Genomic DNA, 23,602 nt, shown 5'->3' with positions numbered 1-23,602 from the left:
CAAGGAAAAAATATTCATCTTTATACAAGCAGGGTGCCCAGAAAATTATCCGTGGCAGTTCGACAATTGGAAAAAGCTTCGCAAGAGTAGTCAAAAAGATCTTTTGAAACTCATGGCTCCAAGAGACACTGTCAAAGGCGTCTTAGTAATAGGAAGGAAGGGTCAAAGCTCCCCAAACTCTCTTGAAGGGACTCTTTAATTCTTATGTTTAGTATCTAGGCCGGGCCTTGGCACACAGCACAAGTGTTTAAAAGAGCCATGTGGACCAAAAAGCATGTATCAAACTGCAAGTCTGCAAAACACTTTAGATGAAACCCCTGCTTTCTAAATAGGCATTACCTATATAGTAACTGTGGAGGGAACTTTCAAAATCTCACGGTTTTGGGGAATAGAAGTAATTCATAAAATAATGACCTTGTGACTCACTTGATCACTGACCTTACTAACTCTACCTGAAAGTTTGGGGTCAGAGGAATATAAAGTAGCTAATCTCTACAAAAAGAATATGCTCAAAGCTAAGCAGAGGCATATGTGAGAGAAAACTGAGCAGTTGAAGGAGTTTTTGAAGAAAGTGGAAACATTCTTTAAGATACTACACATCATTTTACTCAGCAATTCTAAGTCTGGACACATAAACAAAAAATTGAAGGCAGGAATTCAAACAGACAGATGTAGCCCAGTATTCACAGCAACATGATAACTGAACTGTAGAAACTCAAATGTCCACCAGTAGATGAATACTTAAACAAAATGTGGACAAACTGGAAAATTACCTAGCCTTGGTAAAGCGTGAAACTGTGATTCAGATGATGGACCAACCTTGAGGCCAGTGTAGTGCATGTGATTCAGGTGATGGACCAACCTTGAGGCCAGTATAGTGCATGTACTTGTATGTGTACCCAGAACAGCCAAATACATCCAGATAGGAAGTAGTACAGTAGAAACCAGTGAGAAGGGGATGAAGAATTACTATTTAACGAGTATAAAATTTCTGTGTGAGATTCTGAAAAAGTCCCAGCAGTGGGTGGTGGTAACAACTACAGTACAATGAAAATGCATTTAATGCCAGCAAATTAATTGCATACTTGACAGTGTTAGAGTAAATTTTATGTTATCATCAAAATGAGCAGCAGAATAAGCCCTAGTGGAAACAGACTTTAGTAGCAAGAATATATCAACAATTGCTTATCTACTGTAACTAACTGCTCTCCCTTACAAACAGGGGAACTAGTAGTGCTTATGGGTAGGATACATGAACTCTGCACTATCTGTTTGATTCTATAACTCTAATGCTGCTCTAAAAAAAAATAGAGCTTACTAATTAAATAAAAATTCTAAGAAGAGAAAGGGGGTTAATCCATGCCAACTCCCATCTTCTTTGCAGTGTCCTGCACTGACTCCCCACTATCCATTTCCTTCCGGGAACACTGAGCTTCCACACTGCAGCCTCCTTGCTTAGTTTCGGCTTCCTTTCTTGCCTCATCTAGACTTCAACTCTAATGCCCATGTATCGCCTAGTCCTGGAGGCTGGGGCTCTAGATTTCTCTGCTTCCCTGGGCCCTTGATGCTCCTCCTGCTCCCTAAGTTGCTTACCTTGCTCTGACCTATAACTTCTCTTGACCCCTGCCTTGTGTTTATTTTGGCTTAAGGGGACTTGCCTAGTATTGGCCTTTGGTACTCTAAACCTAGACACAGTTCCCTAATTCTGTCTTCCAACCTCATATTTATCTTGCTGTAAGGCACAACTCATCCTGGCAGTAATTAAATAGGAAGAACACAAGGATGATATTGGTTCAAAATTATAATATTCCAGACATTTCTTAATATTATAAATAAGAATTTTTGTTCAATGTAAACTGGTTCTTTATAAAGGTCTTAAAGCAGACCTTTATTTTACCTTCTAATTTTCTGCCTTAATCTGATATTCACCAAATAGTCTAGATAGAAAGAATGGTAACCAAGGATGTCTACAGGGAAAGACAAAAAGAAACAGATACAAAAGGTGGTGTTTCAAATGGAGTCTAACCGAGAAGTGGCACTTAGTCACATGTATTCTGAAACTATCAACCTTATCACTATGTAAGCAACAACGAGAACCATTTGGGCTCCATGTTGCAAGTGCATTGTACAATCTGGAGATGGAAGGAAGACAGGCAAGAAAAAGGCAGACTGAATTCCTCCTTATGTGAGCTCTACCGATAGGACAATATTGTGTCATCACCCTCTAAAAATGTCCATTACCAAAACACCTAAAGAGAAGCTTAGCCATAGAGAGGTATGGACAGTGAAATTATATCAAGAATGGCTAGCCTTTTAGACACCACATATGGTTTTGACTGTCCTGAGGGATGTGGATAACATAAGGATTGGCATTAAGTAAAAGCATCTTTATGGAGTCTTCTCCCAAAAGTTGAAATTATTCAGTAAGGACTAGTTTGAAAGAATGTTTATAAAGCAAAGTTATCTTTCAAATTTAGAAAAGGAAATTCCCCAATTATTTCTACCAGTTTAGACCTTACCTAGATCTAGATCTATTTGTAGAAAGTACCAGCTGCCATTACTCAATGGGGGTTTCCTGACTACTTTCGTTCATCTTGGATGGCCATGTCAGTAGGGAACACATTAGTTCTACTTTCCCCAATCAATGCATGGGTACAATGAGTAATGCTCACTGACGATGGGATGGACCCTTCGTTTGTACAATGACACTCTAAATTCTCCAACAGGCACACCTATCGGAGGCCAGAAAAGAAGTACAGGCACCACTGAAGGAAACCATTTGCTAAGCATGCTCCTAGACTGTATTGCTGCAGACTTGCTGCAGCTGTATTACCTCAGGCTCTTTCATATGTGCCGTTCAAAAGCCTATCTTTAATGAAATAATTACCTTCTTGAGAAAACATGCCTCCATCCTGAGCAGGCTTCTTACCTCTCCACTTATTCAAACTCTAGCTCTTCTCAGTCTTACTCAAAACTCTTTTTCTCTATGAAGCCATCACTCTGCTTTCAGAGATGGCTCCTTTCTCAGGCAGTAATTGCATGAGTCACATACAATACGACTCCAGCATTTGCCCCCTTCTGTTCTAGCTCAGCAACACTACATCCTCATTTCTCGGCATTTATTGTTTGTGTCCACTTATAGTTACAATAAGCATCTTCGCTATTCTGTTTAAAGGACTGTAGCAAAATCATTATGCCCTATCTTCTATTAAAGCATTAGCGGGCACTTGCTGGATAGACACTTTGCCTATCCTGGAAGGATACCCATCACTTGAAAACAAGGAATATGCTGACGTTTCTTCTAATTTTACTAAATACTTAGTCTGTGGTCAGGTATGAGAAAGAACAGTCAACAAATGCTGTATATGTGAAGCAACTGTGGCTGAATTCTCCTTGTGGCATAGTCTTTCTTCCAGTTGCTTTGCGGTCTGAATCCATGTCCCAGACTACACAGATGAGTTTAGAGAAAGAGTCCGTCCAATGCTCTGGCTCTTCAGGGATAGCATACCAAGGAGAGGATGAAAAACAAACGCATGCCCACACTATTTCAGCAGTTACAAATAGATACAGCAGGAGTTTTTAAAGGAACCAATAAACATGAGCTGTTGTGGCATACTGAAGACCTACAATTTGCTATGCAACCTTAGCCTCCCAAGTGCTGGGATTATAGGCATGTGTCACTACAACTAGCCTTCCTAACTGCTTACATTTTGTTCTTCTCTAAATTTATTTGCTTTCGGGGGGGGGGGGGGATTTAGAGTATCTCTAAAAAAATATTTTTTAAATTATAATCACATCATTTACCAATCACTTCCCTTCCTCCAAACCCTCCTGTGTAATTTTTTTAAAGATTTATTTATTTATTATGTATACAGCATGTATGACTGCAGGTCAGAAGAGGGCACCAGATCTCATTACATATGGTTGTGAGCCACCATGTGGTTGCTGGAAATTGAACTCAGGACCTCTGGAAGAGCAGTCAGTGCTCTTAACCTCTGAGCCATCTCTCCAGCCCCTGTGTAATTTTTAATATCATCATTTTCCCAATTGACTAAGCTGGGACCTTAGAGCCACCTTTAACTACTTATTTTCTGAGGTCTAATACTCTCTTCAGCCAGTATTTCACCAGCACAACACTGCTTGTATTTATTCTCTTCTTTCCAGTTAGTCTCCAGTAGTTCAGGACCTCCTGAGCATTTCAATGGACTGTTGTGAGAACTCTCCATTCTGGTCTATACTATGTGCCACATCAGGGTCACCTTCTTCAAGTTCAAACTCAGCCAGATGACTCAGCTATTGAAAAGCTCAATCAACACTCTCCATTATTTAATTAAATTGACTTCCTTAAGGAAAAAATAGACTATTAGTCTAACTTACCCTTGTAATCATTTCTCTCATATACTCAAAATGTCACTTATGTGGATTACTTGCTCCTCATGCCTTTTCTTCTATTTCTGTTCACAGATCACACACATAGATACATGCACTCACACACACACCCAACAGAGAGATACACTGATTCAAATATTATATGATAAAATATTTTGTTAAGTGAATAATTTTCTCAAAGCTGTGACTGCTCCTTGAATTTTCCTTGTACAGAGTACTACAGAGAAATATCATTATATAAAGTATTTGTTCTAGAATTATCACATTAGCATTGACCCCCCCCCCAAAAGTGCATTTACCAGACAATATATTATAGCCTTGGTATACCTTTGGATCTAAATAGTTGGTTATAATATCTTAAATTATCATGGAATTAGGTTAAGTTTAACCTTCAGATGAAGCTTTTTATTAACCTTAGTAACTACAGGGATGATGCTGATAATCTGTAACTTGAATACTCAACTCTCAACCATCTGTTCCTATAAGACATCCTCTTTCCTCCTCCTGGTATGGTGCCCAGTCCCCACACTATGCTATAACCAGGTCAGTGGCCAAAGAATAGCTCACTACCTTTCAAAGCTTGTGCTCAAAATATAATAATGCATTTTCTATTTTTACAGACTGGGTTACGGGGGACCTTGCTATTTGCATCCAATGAGTCAGGCAAGATGAGAAAATGGTGTATTGCAGTTCCTGTGTCTACTGGGACACACTGCAGCGGAAAGCAGAGGACTCAGAATGGCTTGCCAGAGGACAGAATTCTGATCACTCAAATATTGAGTTGGGTATTTTTATATTAGGTTCCATTCTCCAGAGTTTAAAACAAAGCAATTAGCATATTTCAAAGCTACCGTAAGTCTACCTCTCTTTCTTCTTCCCAAACCATCTAGTACACATTTTCCTAATCTTGTTGTCAGACAGTTCTCTCTAGATTGAGACTTCCTTCCTCAAGGGTCTCACATTACAAATGCTCATTTCCTCAGCTTTAGGATAGACTAAAGTAAGTCCATGGTGTCTTCGGAAAGACAGAAGGGTGAGAAGAAAGAGAAGGGCTGGAATGTACCATGTACCATGAAGAGATGAGTGAAAGAGAATTGAGTACTTTCTAGGGATTATGAGTGTCTGGGATGAAGGACTAGAGAGGAGAAAGTGGGAAAGGAGTCAGACAGCCTTTACTATTCCAGAGGGCTGATGGGAGCCACCCAAAGAACATCATTCAATTTCTGACAGTTTCACAAGTACAAGCACCATCAGTTCTGCACTGTGCAATCATCAATCATCCTGGTAGACTTCGAGACAGCAAGCTGGAGCTTAGAGTATATATAGCTAGTAGCAGAAGGAACAGGGAGAACAGGAGAGACCCTTGGGAGAAGTTTCCAGGAACAGAACTAGATAGCACAGTTTATTAAGTGGCTGGCGACTTCTTTAAAGATGTATTTTGTATTACAGGGTTTTTTTGTTGTTGTTACTCTGTGTGTGTGTGTGTGTCTGTGTGTGTGTGTGTGTGTGTGTGAGAGAGAGAGAGAGAGAGAGAGAGAGAGAGAGACAGAGAGACAGAGAGACAGAGAGACAGAGAGACAGAGACAGAGAGAATATCAATGCCCATGGAGGCCAAAAGAGGGTGTTAGATCCCATGGAGCTGGAGTTATAGGAAGTTGTGAACTGCCCCAAGTGGGTGCTGGAAACGTAACTGAAGTCCACCAGCTCTCTTAACTGCTGAGCCATCTCTCCGGTCCCTTTATGTATCCATGACAAGACATTTTTGGTGAATATAAAAATAAAACCACTGTGTTTTAATGCAAAAGGAAAATATATGTAAATAAGCTGCTATAGTTTTTTAACTGCAATACTACCAACTGTAAGAATCATAGTTTGATGTTTTGAGGGGGAGACAGAATCAACATAACAGAAAGAGTAGACACTGACAATCAAGGCTGATGCTGAAGAAAGGAATGGAAAGTTCTTGAGCCTAAGTTATAAGTTTCCGACTTTATGCAATTGAAATTAAGTCAAAGTTTAGTGTTACCTAAGAAAAGGAGGGAGAACCTTCCATTAAGAAGGACTCAGTGGTCAAATTGGGTGAGAAGTCTGCCAGGAAGTCTGGCATCTCTAGCCAATTGGCAGCCACACACTGTACAGAAAGACGGCGGTTGCCCAGATCTGCCAAGGTAACCTTGGTGAAAAGGGACACGAGGTCTTGTCTTATCTTCTCATGCTTAGGACTAGTATGTGTAGAAACATTTGCCACTGGGGGGGGGGGGGGGGAGGCAGGACAATCCCTGAACTCACAAACACACATAACCCTCTCTAGGTCTTCATTCCTCAAGTAAATACTAAGACCTAGTTCCATGGCAATTCCTTGGGGTGCAGAATACCAAAGGGGATAGTCTGCTCTCACTTATGTGATATTTCAACCAAATATACACTGCACATTAAAGATGAAAGAAGGAACTGCACACAAGAGAAAGCTGATGCATTTACCTGAACCTAAAAATATTCTTGTTTTATTTATGTAAAATAACCTAGTGATATTTAATCTTGGAAAGCTCTATTTAAAACCTTTCATCTATTCAATTCCTCAGATTTTAAATATGTTTTCTGGATTTTGTTTGTTTGTTTGTTTGTTTGTGAAACTTGCTATGTTTGAGGCTAGCCTCCAAGTCCTGCTCCTCCTGCTATCACCTCCGGAGGACCAGGATAAGAAGCATGTGCTGCTACATGCTACACCCAGCTTTGCTTCTCCAGATCTTCCATGTCATGCTCTAGGATTCCCAGCTCTCATCTGAACAACCTCCTTGCTCTCCCACGAGTGGAGTCAATTACTTGTTCCTGTATCTCAAGCCTGGCCCAAAGCTATACACAGTAGGTGTCTATACACTGAAAAAAACATAATAATAACAAAGAAGCCATGCATGTGGGGTGTGAGAGCAAAGGGAGATCTGTACCACGACTTAATTCTTCTACAACCCTTTCATCAGCTCACCATCCCTCCTAAGCAGGAAGCAGTGTGGGCAGCATGCGTCACAAGGTGTGCTGGGCTGACTGAGGAGGCCATGTAAATGGATTCTCAGCAAGAGCAACTTTTCCAGGAAGCCAATCTGCCTCTTTCCCTTCTCCATTCTAACCTTACTATACAAGGAGATATGGGCTGCAGACATAGGTCAGTGCGATACAGCACTTGTTCAGCAAAAACCAAGTCCTTGGCCTGATCCCCAGAACCAAAAAAAACAAAAACAAAAACAAAAAACAAAAACAAAAAAACCAAAGCTATCACGAGGACGGACGGACACCCGCACGCACGCACGCACACGCGCGCACGTGTGTACAAAAGTATTTTGTCATGCCATCTTTTCTTTCAAATGAAGTTCACTAAATATTCAAGCTCTGACAGTAGATTCCATGTTCATGTTCTCCAGTTCAATCAATGTGTACCTACCAAAGTAGGTACAAAGTACTCTAATATACTGAAGGCTCATATGGCACACAATAGTGATACAGCTCTACAATATTTGTTTATAATGAGTATGTTTTCATCCCAAGCACAGGCTGGCTCACTATATGAGTAAGACTATTCTTTTTTTTTTTTTTTTTTTTTTTTTTTTTTTTTAAAGCAGGCTTTCAATCTATAGCCCAGGCTGATCTGGAACTCACTAAATTATGTATTTCAGTTGGCCTTGAGCTCATGGAGATCCTCCTGCCTCAGTCTCCCACATACTGGGATTATAGGTATGATTCGCCATGCCCATTTCATAATACTATTAAGCGCTCAGTCTCTGCTTCCCTATGAAAGAAATGCTGCCAAGACCAATATCAACTGAAAATTTGATCTCTTCCCTTATCAACGATTTTGTTCTCATCTTGCCAATTAGAGCATTCCTTACTACTTTATAGTCTAGCAACATTTTACTCTTCATTAAAATCTCTTAGCAATTTAGCAAAATGACTAACCCATTCTGAGTTTGTTTTTTTACACTTACGAACTCATACCATTGATAAAGCCCCTTAAAATGTTTACCTTTCTAACATTTATTAGATATAAATAAAAATCATTAAAGTAAATGGACCAGGAAACTAGTATTTAGGGAGTCTGTTATAGTTTATAAACCCTTTCATACACAGTATCTTATTTAATCCTCCCACAATTCTGTGGGCTAGTTAGCATCATTCTTATTAGTGTTATTACCATAGACTCATACTTTCCAAAAGTAAAATTCCACTGAGTTAATAAAAAAACTGCTACTTGGCTGGACACAATTCAGCTTATTTTCTCATTTCAAATTTTCTGGTGGTTGCTAGCTTTAGCCATGTTACTAATACATAAATTATTAAATGAGTTGAAATAATTATCTAGAAATGACAAATATAAATTCCAACAAATGTCAAAACAGATAATTCTGAAAAGCAGTACTTGAGCACAACAAATACAGAAACACATTCCTTGAGACTCAAACAGGAGCTGGAGAAATGTCAGTTAAGTGCTTACTGCACAAGCAAGAAGATGGAACCTGGGTCCCAGCACCCATCGAGAAGCCAGGTGTGGACCCATGCACATTTGCAAACCTAAAATCAAGGAGGTAGTAACAGGAAGATCACTGAAACTTCCTGGATAGCAGTCTAGCTGAAAAATCAGGAGCTCCACATTCAATGAGAAACTCTGCCTCAAAAGAACAGGACAGAGTGTGATAAATGAGGACACCAAGCTCTACTCTGGCATCCAAACACAAGTGTGCACACACACTTCAATATAAATAATGTATACAAATAAACACACATGCTTAAGAATTACAAAGAGAGCCGGGCGGTGGTGGCACATGCCTTTAATCCCAGCACTCGGGAGGCAGAGGCAGGAGGATCTCTGAGAGTTCGAGGCCAGCCTGGTCTACCAAGTGAGATCCAGGGAAGGCCAAAGCTACACAGAGAAACCCCGTCTCGGAAAAAAAAAAAAAAAAAAAAAGAATTACAAAGAAAAGTACTATATCATCAACAAAATACTATCAGATGAGTCGGGTTAACTAAATGCCAAAGACCAGAATGTAGGTTCTGTGATCACAGAGACTTTTTTATTTATTCATGATGTTTCCCAGCACACTAATAGTTGTTGAATGAATGAATGAATGAATGCTAAGTACAATATGCAACAAAAAATAATGTATTTTTTATAAGCTATAAGAATATAGCCAGGTGTGCACCCAGGAGGCTTAGGCAGGAAGACATTCAAGTTCAAGGCAGCCAGGACTACAGACTGAGACAAGAGAGTTTATAATTAAATCCAAGACACCAAGTAGTTCACGAGGTGACTGCTGAGCAAGCAGGATGTGCTTCTAACTACACTAAGACATTCACAGATGAACCTTCAGTTTGGGATAATAAGCACATGAGGTCTGGAACTGGTGTCAGATTTGGATCGATGTTCAAGCAAGCTGTAGTGAGTTGGTTATTTTTAGCCTGACTATACATTAACATCACCTGAGGAACTTAACGAATGTCTAGAGGTCTACTAAACACAAGCTAAACCTCCCTGCTGGGGAATGAGGCCTGGATTTTTGTTGTTGTCTTTGTTTAATGTCCACAAAGTAAGGGGTGAGCATCTCTACTGCAGACAGTGGTTCTCAAATTCATAATACAGGAAAAAATTAAATTAAATTCTCTTAAGTTTAGAGTCAGTTGGTCTGCAGTAGAACATGGCAGTTCATACTTAACATTTCTAGGTAGCACTAACATTGTTGGTATTTGGGGGTTATTGTGCATATATAATATGTATTTTGAGATAGGATCTCATGTAGCCCTTGCTGGCTCCGAACTTGCTATGTAGATGAGAATTATCCTGAATTTATAATCTTCCTGCTTCCACTTTCCATTGCTAAGGTGCAGACCACAATACTTGACTTTTGCTGGTATTTTTGGAATAAATTAAGAGTAAATGTAATAGATAACTAGAGAAATATGAACATTACATGAAAACTGAAATACCAAAAAAAAAAAAAAAATCAAAAGGTAAATTAAAACTATAAGATACCACCATGTACTAGTTAGAATGACTAAATTTAAAACAGAGCCAAACTAACTCTTGTGCTTGTAGGGATGTGTAGCAACTAGAACCCTCTTGCGCACATGCTAGAAAATATTTAACCAGTTTCTTGTAAGCAAAACACCATATACTTAACATACAAGTCATCAATGTCATGCCTAGGTACCTACCCAAAGGAAATGCAAACCTACACCCACATAAAGCATGTGGTGGATGCTTAGAGCAGCTTTGCTCACAAAAGCCAAAGCAATGGCCACAGAAATGCTCTTCAATGGGTGAATGGATAGATGCACTACCCATATGGGAGATGACTACTCAGAAATCACCAACAAGCTGCTGAGGTCAACAGCACCAACAGCAGACTTCTACACATTCTAGTAAATGAAATATGTCGCTCAAAGGGCTGCAAACGGTATTGTTGCATTTGTCCATCATTATAAGAGAGTTAAAATCAACAGTAGTTGCCAGTGGCTATAGATGTTGGGAGGTGTCAATTGTAATGGGACAAAAAGAATTCTGGGAGGTGACAGAACTGTACAAGAAACTCGACTTTGCAGAACTCTCATCCATTAAATGGGACTATAGGTCCAATTACTCCTTCACATTGCTGTTAAGTTACACATTGTTTTCAAGATAAAACATGCCTTCAAAAGAAGTTGCACTGCATCCCTGCTTTCAACATACATGAAATGTTAATGCTGGTTTAGAAGAGCCATTTATGCTTTCTGCTACTTCCAAAACAACATGATGAACACTGACAAAGAAAGCAACAAAGATGAATACCAACTTGGCGACAGGCGAGCACAGTAGGTGCACGATCAGATGAGTTCGCTGGCCAGTATGAAGAGGACACTTTGCTTCTTTGAAATCTTGGGAAAGAAACATGCTTTGGTTTTACTTTATACTTCTGTCCCTCCACCCTCGGCAATGGCAGAAGACGGCTCTCAGGGCCTGCACATGCTGGCCGTGCACTCCAGTCCTAAGCTATAGCCCCAGACTTCATTCATCTTTTCCAAAAACAACCTCCCAAGCAGTGTTCTTGCTCCTAGCTTGGAGCAGTGTTTCGTGATGGGAGGATTTTTTTTTTTTTTTGGCATAATACAGACTCATTTAGAAGGTACAGTACAGGTGCATATACACTTTTTGGGATGAGGATGGATGTAGGGCAGATCATGAGGCCACCCAGCAGTGCTTATTTGTGAAGGTGGGTTTGCAGGAATCTTTTGCACATGCTAATTGGTTATTTCTGTGCATTTCTTTTTGAAGTCTTCAAGTCTCTCCTGGATTCTGCATTGAAGTTTTTCTTTCTATTATGCTATTGCTCCTCATACAGCTTGGATATCCTTTAGCTTTTGCAAGATACATGGTTTGTCAATATCCTGTTACCAATTTGTAATTTGCTTACTCATTTCCTGAATAGTTTCCTTGTCTTTTAATGAGTTGAATGTTTTAAAATTTGATGAAGTTTACTTGAGTATTTTTTTCTGAGACAGGTGTCATTATCTAGGTCAAGCTGGTTTCAGCCCTGTATCAATCTCTATTCTCAGCTTCCAGAGTGCTGGGATTATAGGCATGTGCCACTACACCCATATAAAGTCTACTTTAAATGTAATCATACTATAATTTTCTTTCTCTCTCTCTCTCTCTCTCTCTCTCTCTCTCTCTCTCTCTCTCTCTCTCTTTCTTTCTTTCTAGGCAGGTCTCAGGCCATACATGTGGTGTATGCTAGCCAGGAACCATTATGTAGCCCAAGGTGGTTTAAATTTCCTGCCTCCATCTTCCAAGTACAGGCATACAGGCACAAGCTACCAGGCCTGGAACTAATATTAAACTTTGTATCCTACACTTCTAAAAACTCTAAAAATTCATAAGCATTGAATTTCTAAGGTTATTTTTAAAAGTCAATATCCTGCATTATTAGTGTAGCATATTTGATTTAACTAACCTTCTACTGGCAGTCATTCATATTATTATTTATATATTAATTTATGAATAGTATTGTAAGGGATACCACGTCACTGAGTCAATTTTGTTCCACTCTTTCTGAACATCTACCTAAGGAAGATTCTCAGATACAGAACTTCCTAAGAAAATATATTCGGATGGTAGTATAGAGGCAGTGTGTATGTTGACAACTGAGCATGCCACACTCCATCGTCTTGAAGAAGGAAGCCTTCAAGAAGTGAGTATATGAGATCCAGAGATAGAAACTGAGAAGCCAGAGGGGACACAGCAGCTTTCTACCCCCAATATCATGTCTTCACTGTATCACATGAATGGATGCTTCTCAAACTTTTAAACTGAAATGAAATGTTGCAAGTCACTGTTGTTCTAAATGTGCAAGATTATACCAGTTGCTTGACTTCAAATGTTGTCTACTAGCAATGCACTCTGTCAAGTGCTCTGTACAGCACATGGGTCAGCTGCAGCCAGGTCTGCCCTCCGCCCTGACCCATGTAACTGCTACCATATGCATGGATAACACTCAATTACAGGAGCTTTTCAAAGCCAAATAACAAGTATTAACTTGATGCATTTTATTTTAAAGTTTCAGAACAATTAACTGAATTTTGCCTGCTTGCTATTATATACAAACACAGTAACACTGAACTGCCAGCTTCTATTTAAAAATCTTTCTGAAACACAAATATATGCATGTCTTAAAAAAAAAAAAACCCTGACGTACTAGAAATAATTAATAATGTGTCTGACATTCTAATTATATATAGATTACAAAACTGAAATCTTTCTAACTTCTGGAAACACAACTTGACAATATAATTCTTTTCTTAAGTATAACATCTGTCAGCTCCAGAGCATTGAGGATTTGGTCTTTGTAGAGTCCAGCTGCCTCTTAGCATGAATAACAGCACCCTCATAAAAGTCACAACCAGAGAAACACCCACAGTTCAGTTGTTCCAACTTGCTGCTGACTCATTTGTGCCTTGACAAGGAGCCTTCCTCTACTAATTTAATTATAGCCATCTCTCATTCTAAAACTTCTCTTTTCCTTGTGAACGGATCTGCTAGCTTTGTGGCCTGACTGAAACACTGGGTAAATGTGTCACCTCCATGATTCTTGGTATATGGCGTTAGGTCTGCTAAAAACAGAGCCTGCAGTAGTTGTTCGTTCCTTTCCCCATGTGGATACTGTAAAGACTGAAATGATGATGCATGTGCCAGTTTACTGTTTCTTATGCTTGAAATAAATTTCAGAGAACTTGCTGTAAACATGTGATGTAATGAATATTCCATTCCTCTGCCAAAACACAGCAACTACTTACAAGGGAAATGTCAATCTTAGGCACTATGTGTTAAATGTACTGTCAAGACCATGGGCTTGAGACAAGAAGAACACTCAATGTCTGTTGTATCTCAACTCCCTGCTTTCTAAACACCACTACTAGGAACAGTTTCTTCTCAGCTAGACAAACAGACTCCCCTCGGAGTCATTAGAGTACATTAGTTCAGTTCTATGACCTGGTGACCCAGATGAATTACTACTTGACAGTCTTACAAGTCCATCTCTCAAGAAATGGGTGAAGTAGGTAAGAGAAAAAAAGTCTTTTTCATGAGTCAGGATAACTTGAGATAAACAAAAACAAAAAGAAATATAAACCATTTGGTGTCACTGAAATGGTACCTGAACTTTGGCACTATGGATCAAAAGCAAGTTATATTACCTCTCTCCAATCATCTTGAAGAGTGATTAGAAATAAACAGCAATGTATATATAGTACTCGTGCACAGGCAGGCATTCAAACAATGGTGGCTGACATTCACTAATTCACAAGTGCTAAGAATTTCATGTACTGGGTACAATAAGGGCCTGACTATGACTTTTATCATAGTAAAAGGAAGGAGACAAACCTCAGATGAATGCAGAATACATAGGTGTCTTAACTGGCCAACAAAAAGGACCCATATAAACGTTAATTTGTCAGGCTGGGATGTAGCTTTTTCTGGCTAGTAAGATCATATTCTTTCTAATATGCTATAAACTAGGATCTTTCAATAATAAATGTAAGCAAGTTTGAGAGTTTGCAAGGAACCAGTACCTCATATAATTAGGTGACAACCCTAAGAAATAAACTGGGTAGACATTATTTTCTCTAACACACAGGTATTATGGATTAAGCATGAAATTTCCCCAAGAGGCTCCTGTATTGAACACTGATATCCCCATCTTTGTGAGGTTCTGGAAACCTTAGGAGGTGGGGTCACCAGGGACAGATCTGGGGTCTATCTTGTCCCTGGCCCTGGCCTTGTCCTGCCAGGAACCCTTCCCTATCAGCCAAGAAGTGAACAGCCTTCTCCACATGCTACTGCTGTCATCATTTCAAGCACATGAACATGGACTGAAATCTCGGAAACTGAACCATAATCTTCTGCCCGGAGGTTGTTGCTGCCAGGTGCTTTTACCACAACAATGAGGAAAGTAACCACAACAGGTCGTCAGGCATCCAAGGGATAAAAATGATGTGTTCAAAGAAGCCAGATGGATATTTAATTTATCTACAAGATAAAATCACTACTACACTATGATATACAAATGAAACATGTTCTCTTTGGACAATAGCTGACCCATCAGGGTTACATTCTGGGGTGGTAAATGCACTTGCATTACCTCTTCTCCCACCGTAACCCTTCAGCATCTGCTTTCCTGCTGAGTCTAAACCCAACCTCAGGAAATTTCTGAGAATATTGTTCCACAGAACAATTGCCGACGGGCAGTATGAGCAGGCCAGATGAAATGTTTTGACTTTCCTCACAGAATACTTGTTTCTGACACTTTCTTTGCTTTTGATTTATTATGTTAATGGTTCTCACGTTGTTTTATATTTGTGTATATTGTCTTTTTCCAAGTACTAAGTTCCCGACTTGTATCATTTGAGACTATCAACTACATAGATTAATGTAGAACAAGTGTTCTACATTACAGTGTTCTGAACGTACTAAGATAAATGGATGGTATTTGGCAGGGTGGATGGTCAAGGAATCTAGAGTTAAAAAGAAACAAGAAACTCTTCTTATTTCTGGATGTAGTTTAGATCAGTAAACTTTTTCTGTAAAGAACCAGATAGCATGTATTATAAGCTTAGTGAGCTGGTGGTTTGTGATGCAATAGGGATTCTGAAACGACATTGTGAAAGCTGCCACAGACTATACATAAATTAGTGAGCATGTCTGGGTTCTAATCAACCTATTTATAAACACTGAAAGCAGATTTTCACATCACTAAGCACTATCCCTGTTTTGATCCCAATCATCGAAAAATCCTCCCAATAATTACAGTATAAAAACTATTACTAGTTTGCCACTGAAACTGTACCACAGACAGCCCAGATCTGGTATTTTCACAATGGGAATTTCTGGTGGTCTGAAAACGCAACTACTACAATAATGTGTGAGACCTTACTTTTTTAAAACCAGAACAAGGTATACAGAGCGATACAAAAGCAAGAAAGAGGGTCTAGCTGCCTTGTGGGCCAGAAGTAAGCTCTGCAAAAAGAGAAACAATCTCACCTTGTCCCAGTAAATTTTCCTTATGCTTGGGGAATAGTTACATTTCATATAAACATTGTTTATACCTAACATGTAAAGGGCAGCCAGCATTCTTAAAGCAGATTCTTATTTTTCAACCCTCAGTTCTGATTTCCAATAGGATAACTACTAAGAGACACACACACATGTGAATTAAAGTCTGGGACCTCACCAGTGTATTCTCAGTATGTTAAAGGGACATGGGATCACAAAGGTTGAGATCCAGCTGCTTAGCTACAGCAGGGTGAAACGTGACTGCAGTGGAGTGCGCCTAGTCCTGCCCACCAGACTCAACCACTTTCCTCCTCCACCTTGAGTAACCCTATTCAAGAACTACATTTCTTTGATTAAATTAGGAGTTGATAAATTAAATCCCTTGCAAATCATACCTCACATAATGAGCATGGAGAAAATATCATAATTGTCTTCATGAAAGAACAACCCTTTACACACACTCTTTAGTTATTTTTATCTTTTAAGAGAGAGTCTCACCATATAGTCCAGGCTGGCCCCAAACTGCAGTGATCCTCTCACCTCTACCTACCGAAGGCTGAAATTACAGGCTCCTCTACTCTGCCTGGATCTCACTTCAGTTTTTACTTCATCAAAATAGGCAACTAGAAGCAAGGGTCTGTCTCTCACTTCTACTTTCCAATCTTTAAAAACAAAAGATTATTATTTCAACTCCTTAACTCCAGAGCATATCTCAAAACAGATCCACTGGCCTATGTAATAAGTCACAGTGTACGTAGGCTCCGGACTCACAATCATTATGGGAGCCTGGCCCTCATCAAGACACTCACAGCAGAATGGATTTTAAAAACAAAGTCTGTCAGACAAATTTAACTGGCACTGCTCAAACATTAAGCTAAGAATTTCACTTTGCAAGCACCATAAATGCATCTTACATAGCACTTTAAAAGACATTTTGTTTGCTCTGCCTTTCAAGATGTAAACCTTTAAAAGTAACATTTTAGGGGAAATTAAAGGGAAAGTTCTATTCATCCCAGTGTTGCAATGCATGGGGAACTCTTACATAAGGAAGCGTTCCTTTCAATATAAATTTACTTTGTCATTAGATTTAACTATCCAAATGGTGTGTATGACTGGACCTAGGGAAACACATCTTTCTTCTCTCTCTCCTCTCGTTCTCTCTCTACATATTAAAGAAATAAAAACCACAACTTCAATACTGATTTTGTTGCATTATATGCTCTTAATTAGACATTTTCCCCAAGACCATACTATTCTAAAAGTCATTATAATTTCTTTCATAGAACAATAACTTTATGAGTTAGTAACAAAGGAAGAAAGATATTATTTATATTTACCCCTCAGTTTTTATTATGAAATACTGTTAAAGTAAGAGAGTCTGACTTGATGTTATGTCTTTCATAATCTGTAGATCCAAGTACACTGAACTTAAAAATATGTGTCTCTTATGGCACATGAAAACTGGAAGTCCCATCATCTCTCTTTGGGGGGTCATTCTCTATTTGGGGGAACAGTACAAAATTACTTCAGAAAGATTTTTGGTAGTGGCAATATTCAATGAAGAACCAACAGAGGGAAAATGCTTACTGTTTAAATTTACAGAACAGCAATAGTCTCATCAGGATTGCAAAACATTCTAAATTGTGAAACTTAAGTTATTTGTAAAATAGACAAAACTGAAGCAGCTTGCTCAGTCATTTTTGAGATCTCAGCAGCAATTTAAAGAAAACACTCATATTTAGAAGAAGGCCTACTTTAAAACACAAGTCACTACACTGAGTACATATAAGGGCACAAACGAAATTTATGTCACATTTAACATTCCTGCTCTGTCGGTATACAAGTGAATGTGAAAGAAGACGGACGTTAAAGAGGGGGAAAAGTAATCTGGTTTTCTATATGATTTCTTTAAGGAAAAATGAATCTCAATCCTAAAACAAACAAACACCAAAACAAACAAACAAACAAAAACCTACAAAACTAAACAGATGCCAAGACCAAAAAAGATGCAGCTCACTTTATACTGTTTTGAGGGCCACGTGGAAAACCAGGAAAGAATGGAGTACTGGTTCTCCACTGTGCAAAGAAGACATATTATTTCTGGTACACGCTAAGATTGTGTGTGTGTGTGTGTGTGTGTGTGTGTGTGTGTGTGTGTGTGTGATGAATGATTTTCCTGACTCTCATTTTCAAGTCAAAATTATGACAGTTGAAAACCCTATATACAGGAGTCATCTCAAATAAAAGCCAATTTAAAAGTCACATGGAATTAACAGTAGCCAGGGTACAGTGTCAGAGAGCCTTTGATCCCATCTGAGAAGACTCCTCTGAGGAAGCTTCACCAATGCTGCTGCACAGCAGCACATGTGAACAAACACACCTCAGAGCTTGGCACAGCAGTTCATATGTGGAAAGAATTACCCTCATTTCCTGAATACAATGGTTTCCCGTTTTATTCTGTTTCCCCATTCCCCTCCCCTGCCGTGGGACACTGTGGGAACTGTAGGCTTTCAGAAATGGACAGGCGATGGAACTGAAATTAGACAAACACAAAACTGCAACAAGACAAGGCACTCGGGAGAGGATGGAGCAAGCAGAGAATCAATAGTCCAGGGCCCGTGCTGTAGGACTGCTCAGAGGTCAGCGCCCTCACTTCAAGAAGCCAAGGCCAAGCGGCCGACTTACATTGCTTCTTCAGTTCCCGAAGCTGCTGCTTATACTGTACAAACTTTTCATTGTCCTTAAAGTCGGCACCAGAATTCTTATCCTGTAAAGCCAAAAACTTCTTCTCCACCAGTAATTTCAAATCTGGCACTTTTTCTGGACGTTCTTCTTTGACCTAAGGAAGACAACAAATTCATCTAAGTTAGAGACAGAGTATCAACAAGGGTGACGTGATACTGTTAATCTCATTTAGTTCAAAAGATAGTATCAGAGAAAAAAGACTCTCCCAAGAGACAAGACTACTCAGAGAAGGTGCTAGGCTCACTCCCCACCTGCTGGCTACACTTCCCCTGACTTCCGCACCCAGCCTGTCACCGTGTCCATTACTTACTGGTCCAGACCTGGGCACAACTGCTCTTCCTTCACTGACGTCTGCTCGGCCCATCCCTACGTGCAACAGTGGTCACCCACTTCCAGTCTCAGTGTCTTCCAGTCCTTGACCAGCTGGTGACAGTGACTCCCACATTAACAACAGGAATTAAGGTTTCAACCTTGACCTTCCACAGTTCCCTGTCCTAACAAGGAGTGAGTATCCAGCTTGTTCTGTTCAAAGCAGAACTCTCAATGGATGCTCTTCTCCCTAAATATAAAAATTTCAGCCATGCAGAATAGCCAACAAATAGGATTGTGAACCTTCTATTTTGACTCACTGCCCCAATTACATCTGGCTGTGTTTGCACCATCACATCTCTACTCCTCTGTCTTGTTCTTGATTTGACTGTCTTATTAACCTCCTTACCTCTTCATCCCCTTAGAACAAACACTCAGAAGCAGCAGCAGCAGCAGCACTCTACTAAAACCCCTGGTCCTTCTTCCCAGTCACTTTTCTTTTTGAGAACTGCCCATACCTTCGTGATTTTTACTTTGTTTTTATGGAATGGCTGACAGTACCTTGGTTCTACACAGTCTCTCCCACATCAGCAGTACAATCGGGGACTGAGGTTGGGTCCACCCTTCCAGGATTTGGCTTGGGAAAGCCATCTCCTTTTTTATGAAGTAATACAAATTTTGCTTGATGTCTTTAAATGTTTTCACTACTCATACCCCCGATTCATCCCTTGGCAATTTCTGACTGCAAAAGCCTTTCAAAGGCCAAGCATTGCTGTTTAGCATTCCCATCCAAATGGCAAGTTTTCTAGTGAGGAGAAAATAATAAGCAACTTTGGCCTTTACTACCTAGGCCACTGGGGACAAGTACAGGACAAACGACAGGGAGGGTGGCTGGCAATGCAACCACCTGGATCTTGCTGATGGTAAGCTTAAGGAGCTGTTGCCAGGAACAAGCGAACTCTTCATCTCAGAACTCACCAGAGACGACCTAACCTTCCATGTTACAGACGCGGAAATAAAAATCAGAAATAACAGGTCTTATCCACAGCACTGGGGCCACCACCATTAGCTCTGGTTTTGTTTTGGTGAAGGGGTGAATCTGTCACATGCTAAGAATATGCTCTCCCACTAGTTATACCCTAGCCTGTACTAGAAAATCTTAAATGTCAGTGAGATCGTCTCTTGGCCTATCAGTGATGTCCACTGAAGCTGATTCTGGAAAAGGAGAAAGGTCTTGATGCCTAGTTACTTTCTAATTCCTTTTTAAGATGTTTATTTATTTTAAATTATGTGTATGTACATGTATCTCTGTGTTGGTGTGGGCATGTGACTGCAGGTGTCTAAACAGAGGCTAGAGGTTTGGGACAGCCCATCCTACCTGACCCCCGACCTCCCCCAAGCTGCTTCCTCACCACGTCTCTGCTCACCACTGTGCTGACGGCCATTACACATGCTCTTTTTTAATCTTTGTCTCCTAATGGAACAGAAATTCTCTTAAAGATAGCTGGCTTTTCACTAGATTGCCAGAATCTGGGAGACAGACAGGAGGTAGTACTCTAAATATTTCAAATTAATCTTAATAGGACCAAATGTAATATCCTAATAACAGCCAAAATTATCAATTTGTTATTAATATTAGTGGAATATATAACTTCTGGGCTGGAAGATAGCTTATAGAGCATCTAAACTTGCTCTTTTTAATACCCAGTTTAAAAAGTTACGAAATATTGCTAGGAGTCATTATGTTGGCATTATTTTTGCCCTCTATTCATGTTTGAGTCTATCCTAGGTCTCTGGGCCATCCAGCCTCTTGGTCTTGGCACTCCAGGTAGGGAGTGTCAGGGGTAAGCTCATTCTCATGGCATGGGTCTGAGGCTGGACAAGTCATTGGTTGGCCACTTCCACAATCTCTGGACAGACCTAGGCCCTCTACATACATGTGACAGTTGTGTAGCTCGGTCTACTTGTGGGACTCCTAACAATGGGAGCAGGAGCTGTCCCTAACGCTTTGACTGGCTTTTGGAACCCTATTCCTTATACTGGGTCGCCTTGCCCAGCCTTAGTACAAGGGAGGAGCTTAGTCCCAGAGCAACTTGATACGCCATGTCTTGTTGATATTTGTGGGAGGCCTGCCCCTTTCTGAACAGAACAGGAGTGGATGAGGGGGACAGATAGAGGGAGGAGAGGAAAGAGGGGAAACTGAGGTGAAGATGTAAAATAAATAAATTAATTTCATTTTAAAAAGTTAAGAAATACAGGAAGATGTTAAAGGACTTACTTTCCACCCACCAAAGAAAATTCTTGATCTTATTTAATCTCCCAGAACCTACCAATGCACAGGAAGGCATCTTTTGTCAGAGAGAAGAAATGATTCCTTCACTTAATTGCTATGGGTTTTTGTTTTCCCTCCCTTTTTGAGACAGGGTTTTTCTGTGTAGCCCTGGCTGTCCTAGAACTTGCTCTGTAGACCAGGCTGGTCTCAAACTTAGAGCCAATAAAGCTCCATTAGAAAAGGATGGGGAAAAGGCAATTTAATAATACATATTCATGAGAATATGAGCTGTGAGACAATGGTGACTGGCTAGCCTCCTTTACTATACATGACAAAATAAGATGAGACAAATTCCAGACTACGGCATCAAGAGTTCAGGGTAATCTAAAAACCAAAGTGCTCTTCTTGTAGAGAAGGACTACAGGCTCCTTCTAGGTTTACAAAGGAAAATGAGCTCACATTCGCCTAAGACGTGAATGGCAGTGCTGCAGAAAGGCAATCAGACGAGCCTTCTTAAGGCGCCTCACAAATCTGAAATTAGGACATGAACTGGGATGATGAGCAAATAGCTGATAGGAGCAGACGATAAGGAAAACTCGCCCAGCCTTGATCTGAGGTTTTGGCCTAGTCCTACGGCATCTAGTTATGCCATGCTCGGTTGACATCCCTGGGAGGCCTGCTCTTTTCTGAAGGGAAACAGAGGAGCAGTGGATCTGGGGGAGAGGGGAGTGGGGTGGGAGTGGGAAGAATAAAGGAAGGGGAAACTGCACTTGGGATGCATTGTACGAGAAAAGGATAAATAAAAAGGAAAAAGAACCGTTCTTTATCAACAAAGTCCTTAATGCACTCAGCAAATGCAATCCCTGCAGTTCCTACGATGCAATTCCAATAGCTGTGGAAGCACTGAACAGAGGTCGTGTGGGAACTGGGATGTGTGTGGAGAGCGATGATGCAGACAGGAACCATCACTGGAAGTCAACAAGACTGCAATATGAAACATGATTAGCAACACCAGAATAAACCGAATTTAGTGATGTAAATGTGCTTTTCCAGTAGCTAGAACTTCTAGGAAGTTGTAAAGCACAAGCAAACATAGCAAACATCTTCTATGAAAGTCCATTGTGGCACTTGGAGCACATTTCCAGTGCAAACAGGATTCCTATACCCAAGAAATCTGAATGATAGCCCGGAAAATAGTCAGCTTGTAATGTGTCAATCACTGCAACAAATGGTTATCTTTCTTTTTATTGTTCCTTGTTTTGTTTGTACTTTTAAAAGCAGTAAGGGAGAATCGCTTTTTTTTTTTTTTTTTTTGAAGCTGATCACATGTGCTATTCTAGTACAAGAAGACAAAGGTGGCAAGTTGAAATACTTGAAAGGGATCTGAGATGAGAAGCTGAGAACAGGAGAACACGCCCAGCTATAATGCATCAAGCCCCACGACGTGTGTCAAATCGACAAAATGTCATGATGAAGCATCAAGACTCACTAGGTGGCTTCAGCATCTTTTACAGTTCTGAAGTCCAGAAATACAAGATCGGGGTCATAAGGGCTGCTTTCCATACTGGGCTTGTAGCCACCTTCTTCTACACCATCATGCGGACTTCTCTCCATATATGGCCATCTTCTCTGCTGCTATCATTTGATCCTCCTACTTTATGAGCTGCTCTTCGCCCATGCCATGAGTGTTATTCCCACTGTAGATGTGCTACCCCACGGTCTCTCAATTACAAGGCTGTCTTCTCCCACACCAACACACGGTCCTCTCACTGGGTGGTCTGTGTCTTCATTTCTCCTGTTACTAGTCACGATGGATTCAGGTCTACTGAATGATCTCAGAGAGCCTAAATTTTACTCATTTTTTGGTAGAAATAAAATCATGTTTATAATTCTTGACTAATATCTAAAACATTTTATTCAAAGGTTTGTTTATTGATTGATTAATTGATTGATTGCATGTTATAAGATGTGATTGAGTGGGTCTTTCTACACATGAATGCAATGCCCTCAGAGGCCAGAAGAGGGTGCTGGATTCCCCCCAGAGGTGGAATTATATCCTGGTAGGGTGCTGGGAACTAAACTCATGTCCTCTAAAACGGCAACAAATACTCTTAACTGCTAAACCATGTCTCCAGCCTCTCAAATGGATTCTATAACAAGGCATATTAACAGGCTCCTCCACAATGATAAATATTCTGGTTAAAGTTTAACTTTAATTAAAAATCAGACAAAATTAAATGGCTGGTGGTAGAAATAACATGTTTAGTGAAGGACACCTTTTAAAACCCTGAAGCATGGGCTAGAGCTGCAAGCAGAAGAGC

At 40.0% G+C, this 23,602-nt stretch overlaps 1 protein-coding gene across 6 annotated transcripts in view; it reads right to left on the bottom strand.

Annotated features, from left to right (window-relative positions):
* The window catches only part of Nsmce2 (NSE2 (MMS21) homolog, SMC5-SMC6 complex SUMO ligase), a 225,465-nt gene that overhangs the window by 124,592 nt on the left and 77,271 nt on the right, over positions 1-23,602 (bottom strand). For all 6 annotated transcript variants that reach the window (XR_004946787.1, XM_036208605.1, XM_036208609.1 and 3 more), the window contains exon 4: positions 18,641-18,794. Coding sequence is in view for 5 of the 6 variants with exons in the window: in XM_036208605.1 (XP_036064498.1) it covers positions 18,641-18,794 (154 nt within the window). In the remaining variant the exon portion in view is untranslated. The remainder of the gene's footprint in view (positions 1-18,640; positions 18,795-23,602) is intronic.

This window comes from Onychomys torridus, chromosome 16 (genome assembly GCF_903995425.1).
Source record: "Onychomys torridus chromosome 16, mOncTor1.1, whole genome shotgun sequence".
Classification (NCBI taxonomy): domain Eukaryota; kingdom Metazoa; phylum Chordata; class Mammalia; order Rodentia; family Cricetidae; genus Onychomys; species Onychomys torridus.
The sequence above is the reverse complement of the archived record's forward strand: the minus strand, read 5'-3'. Positions and strand labels throughout refer to the sequence as shown.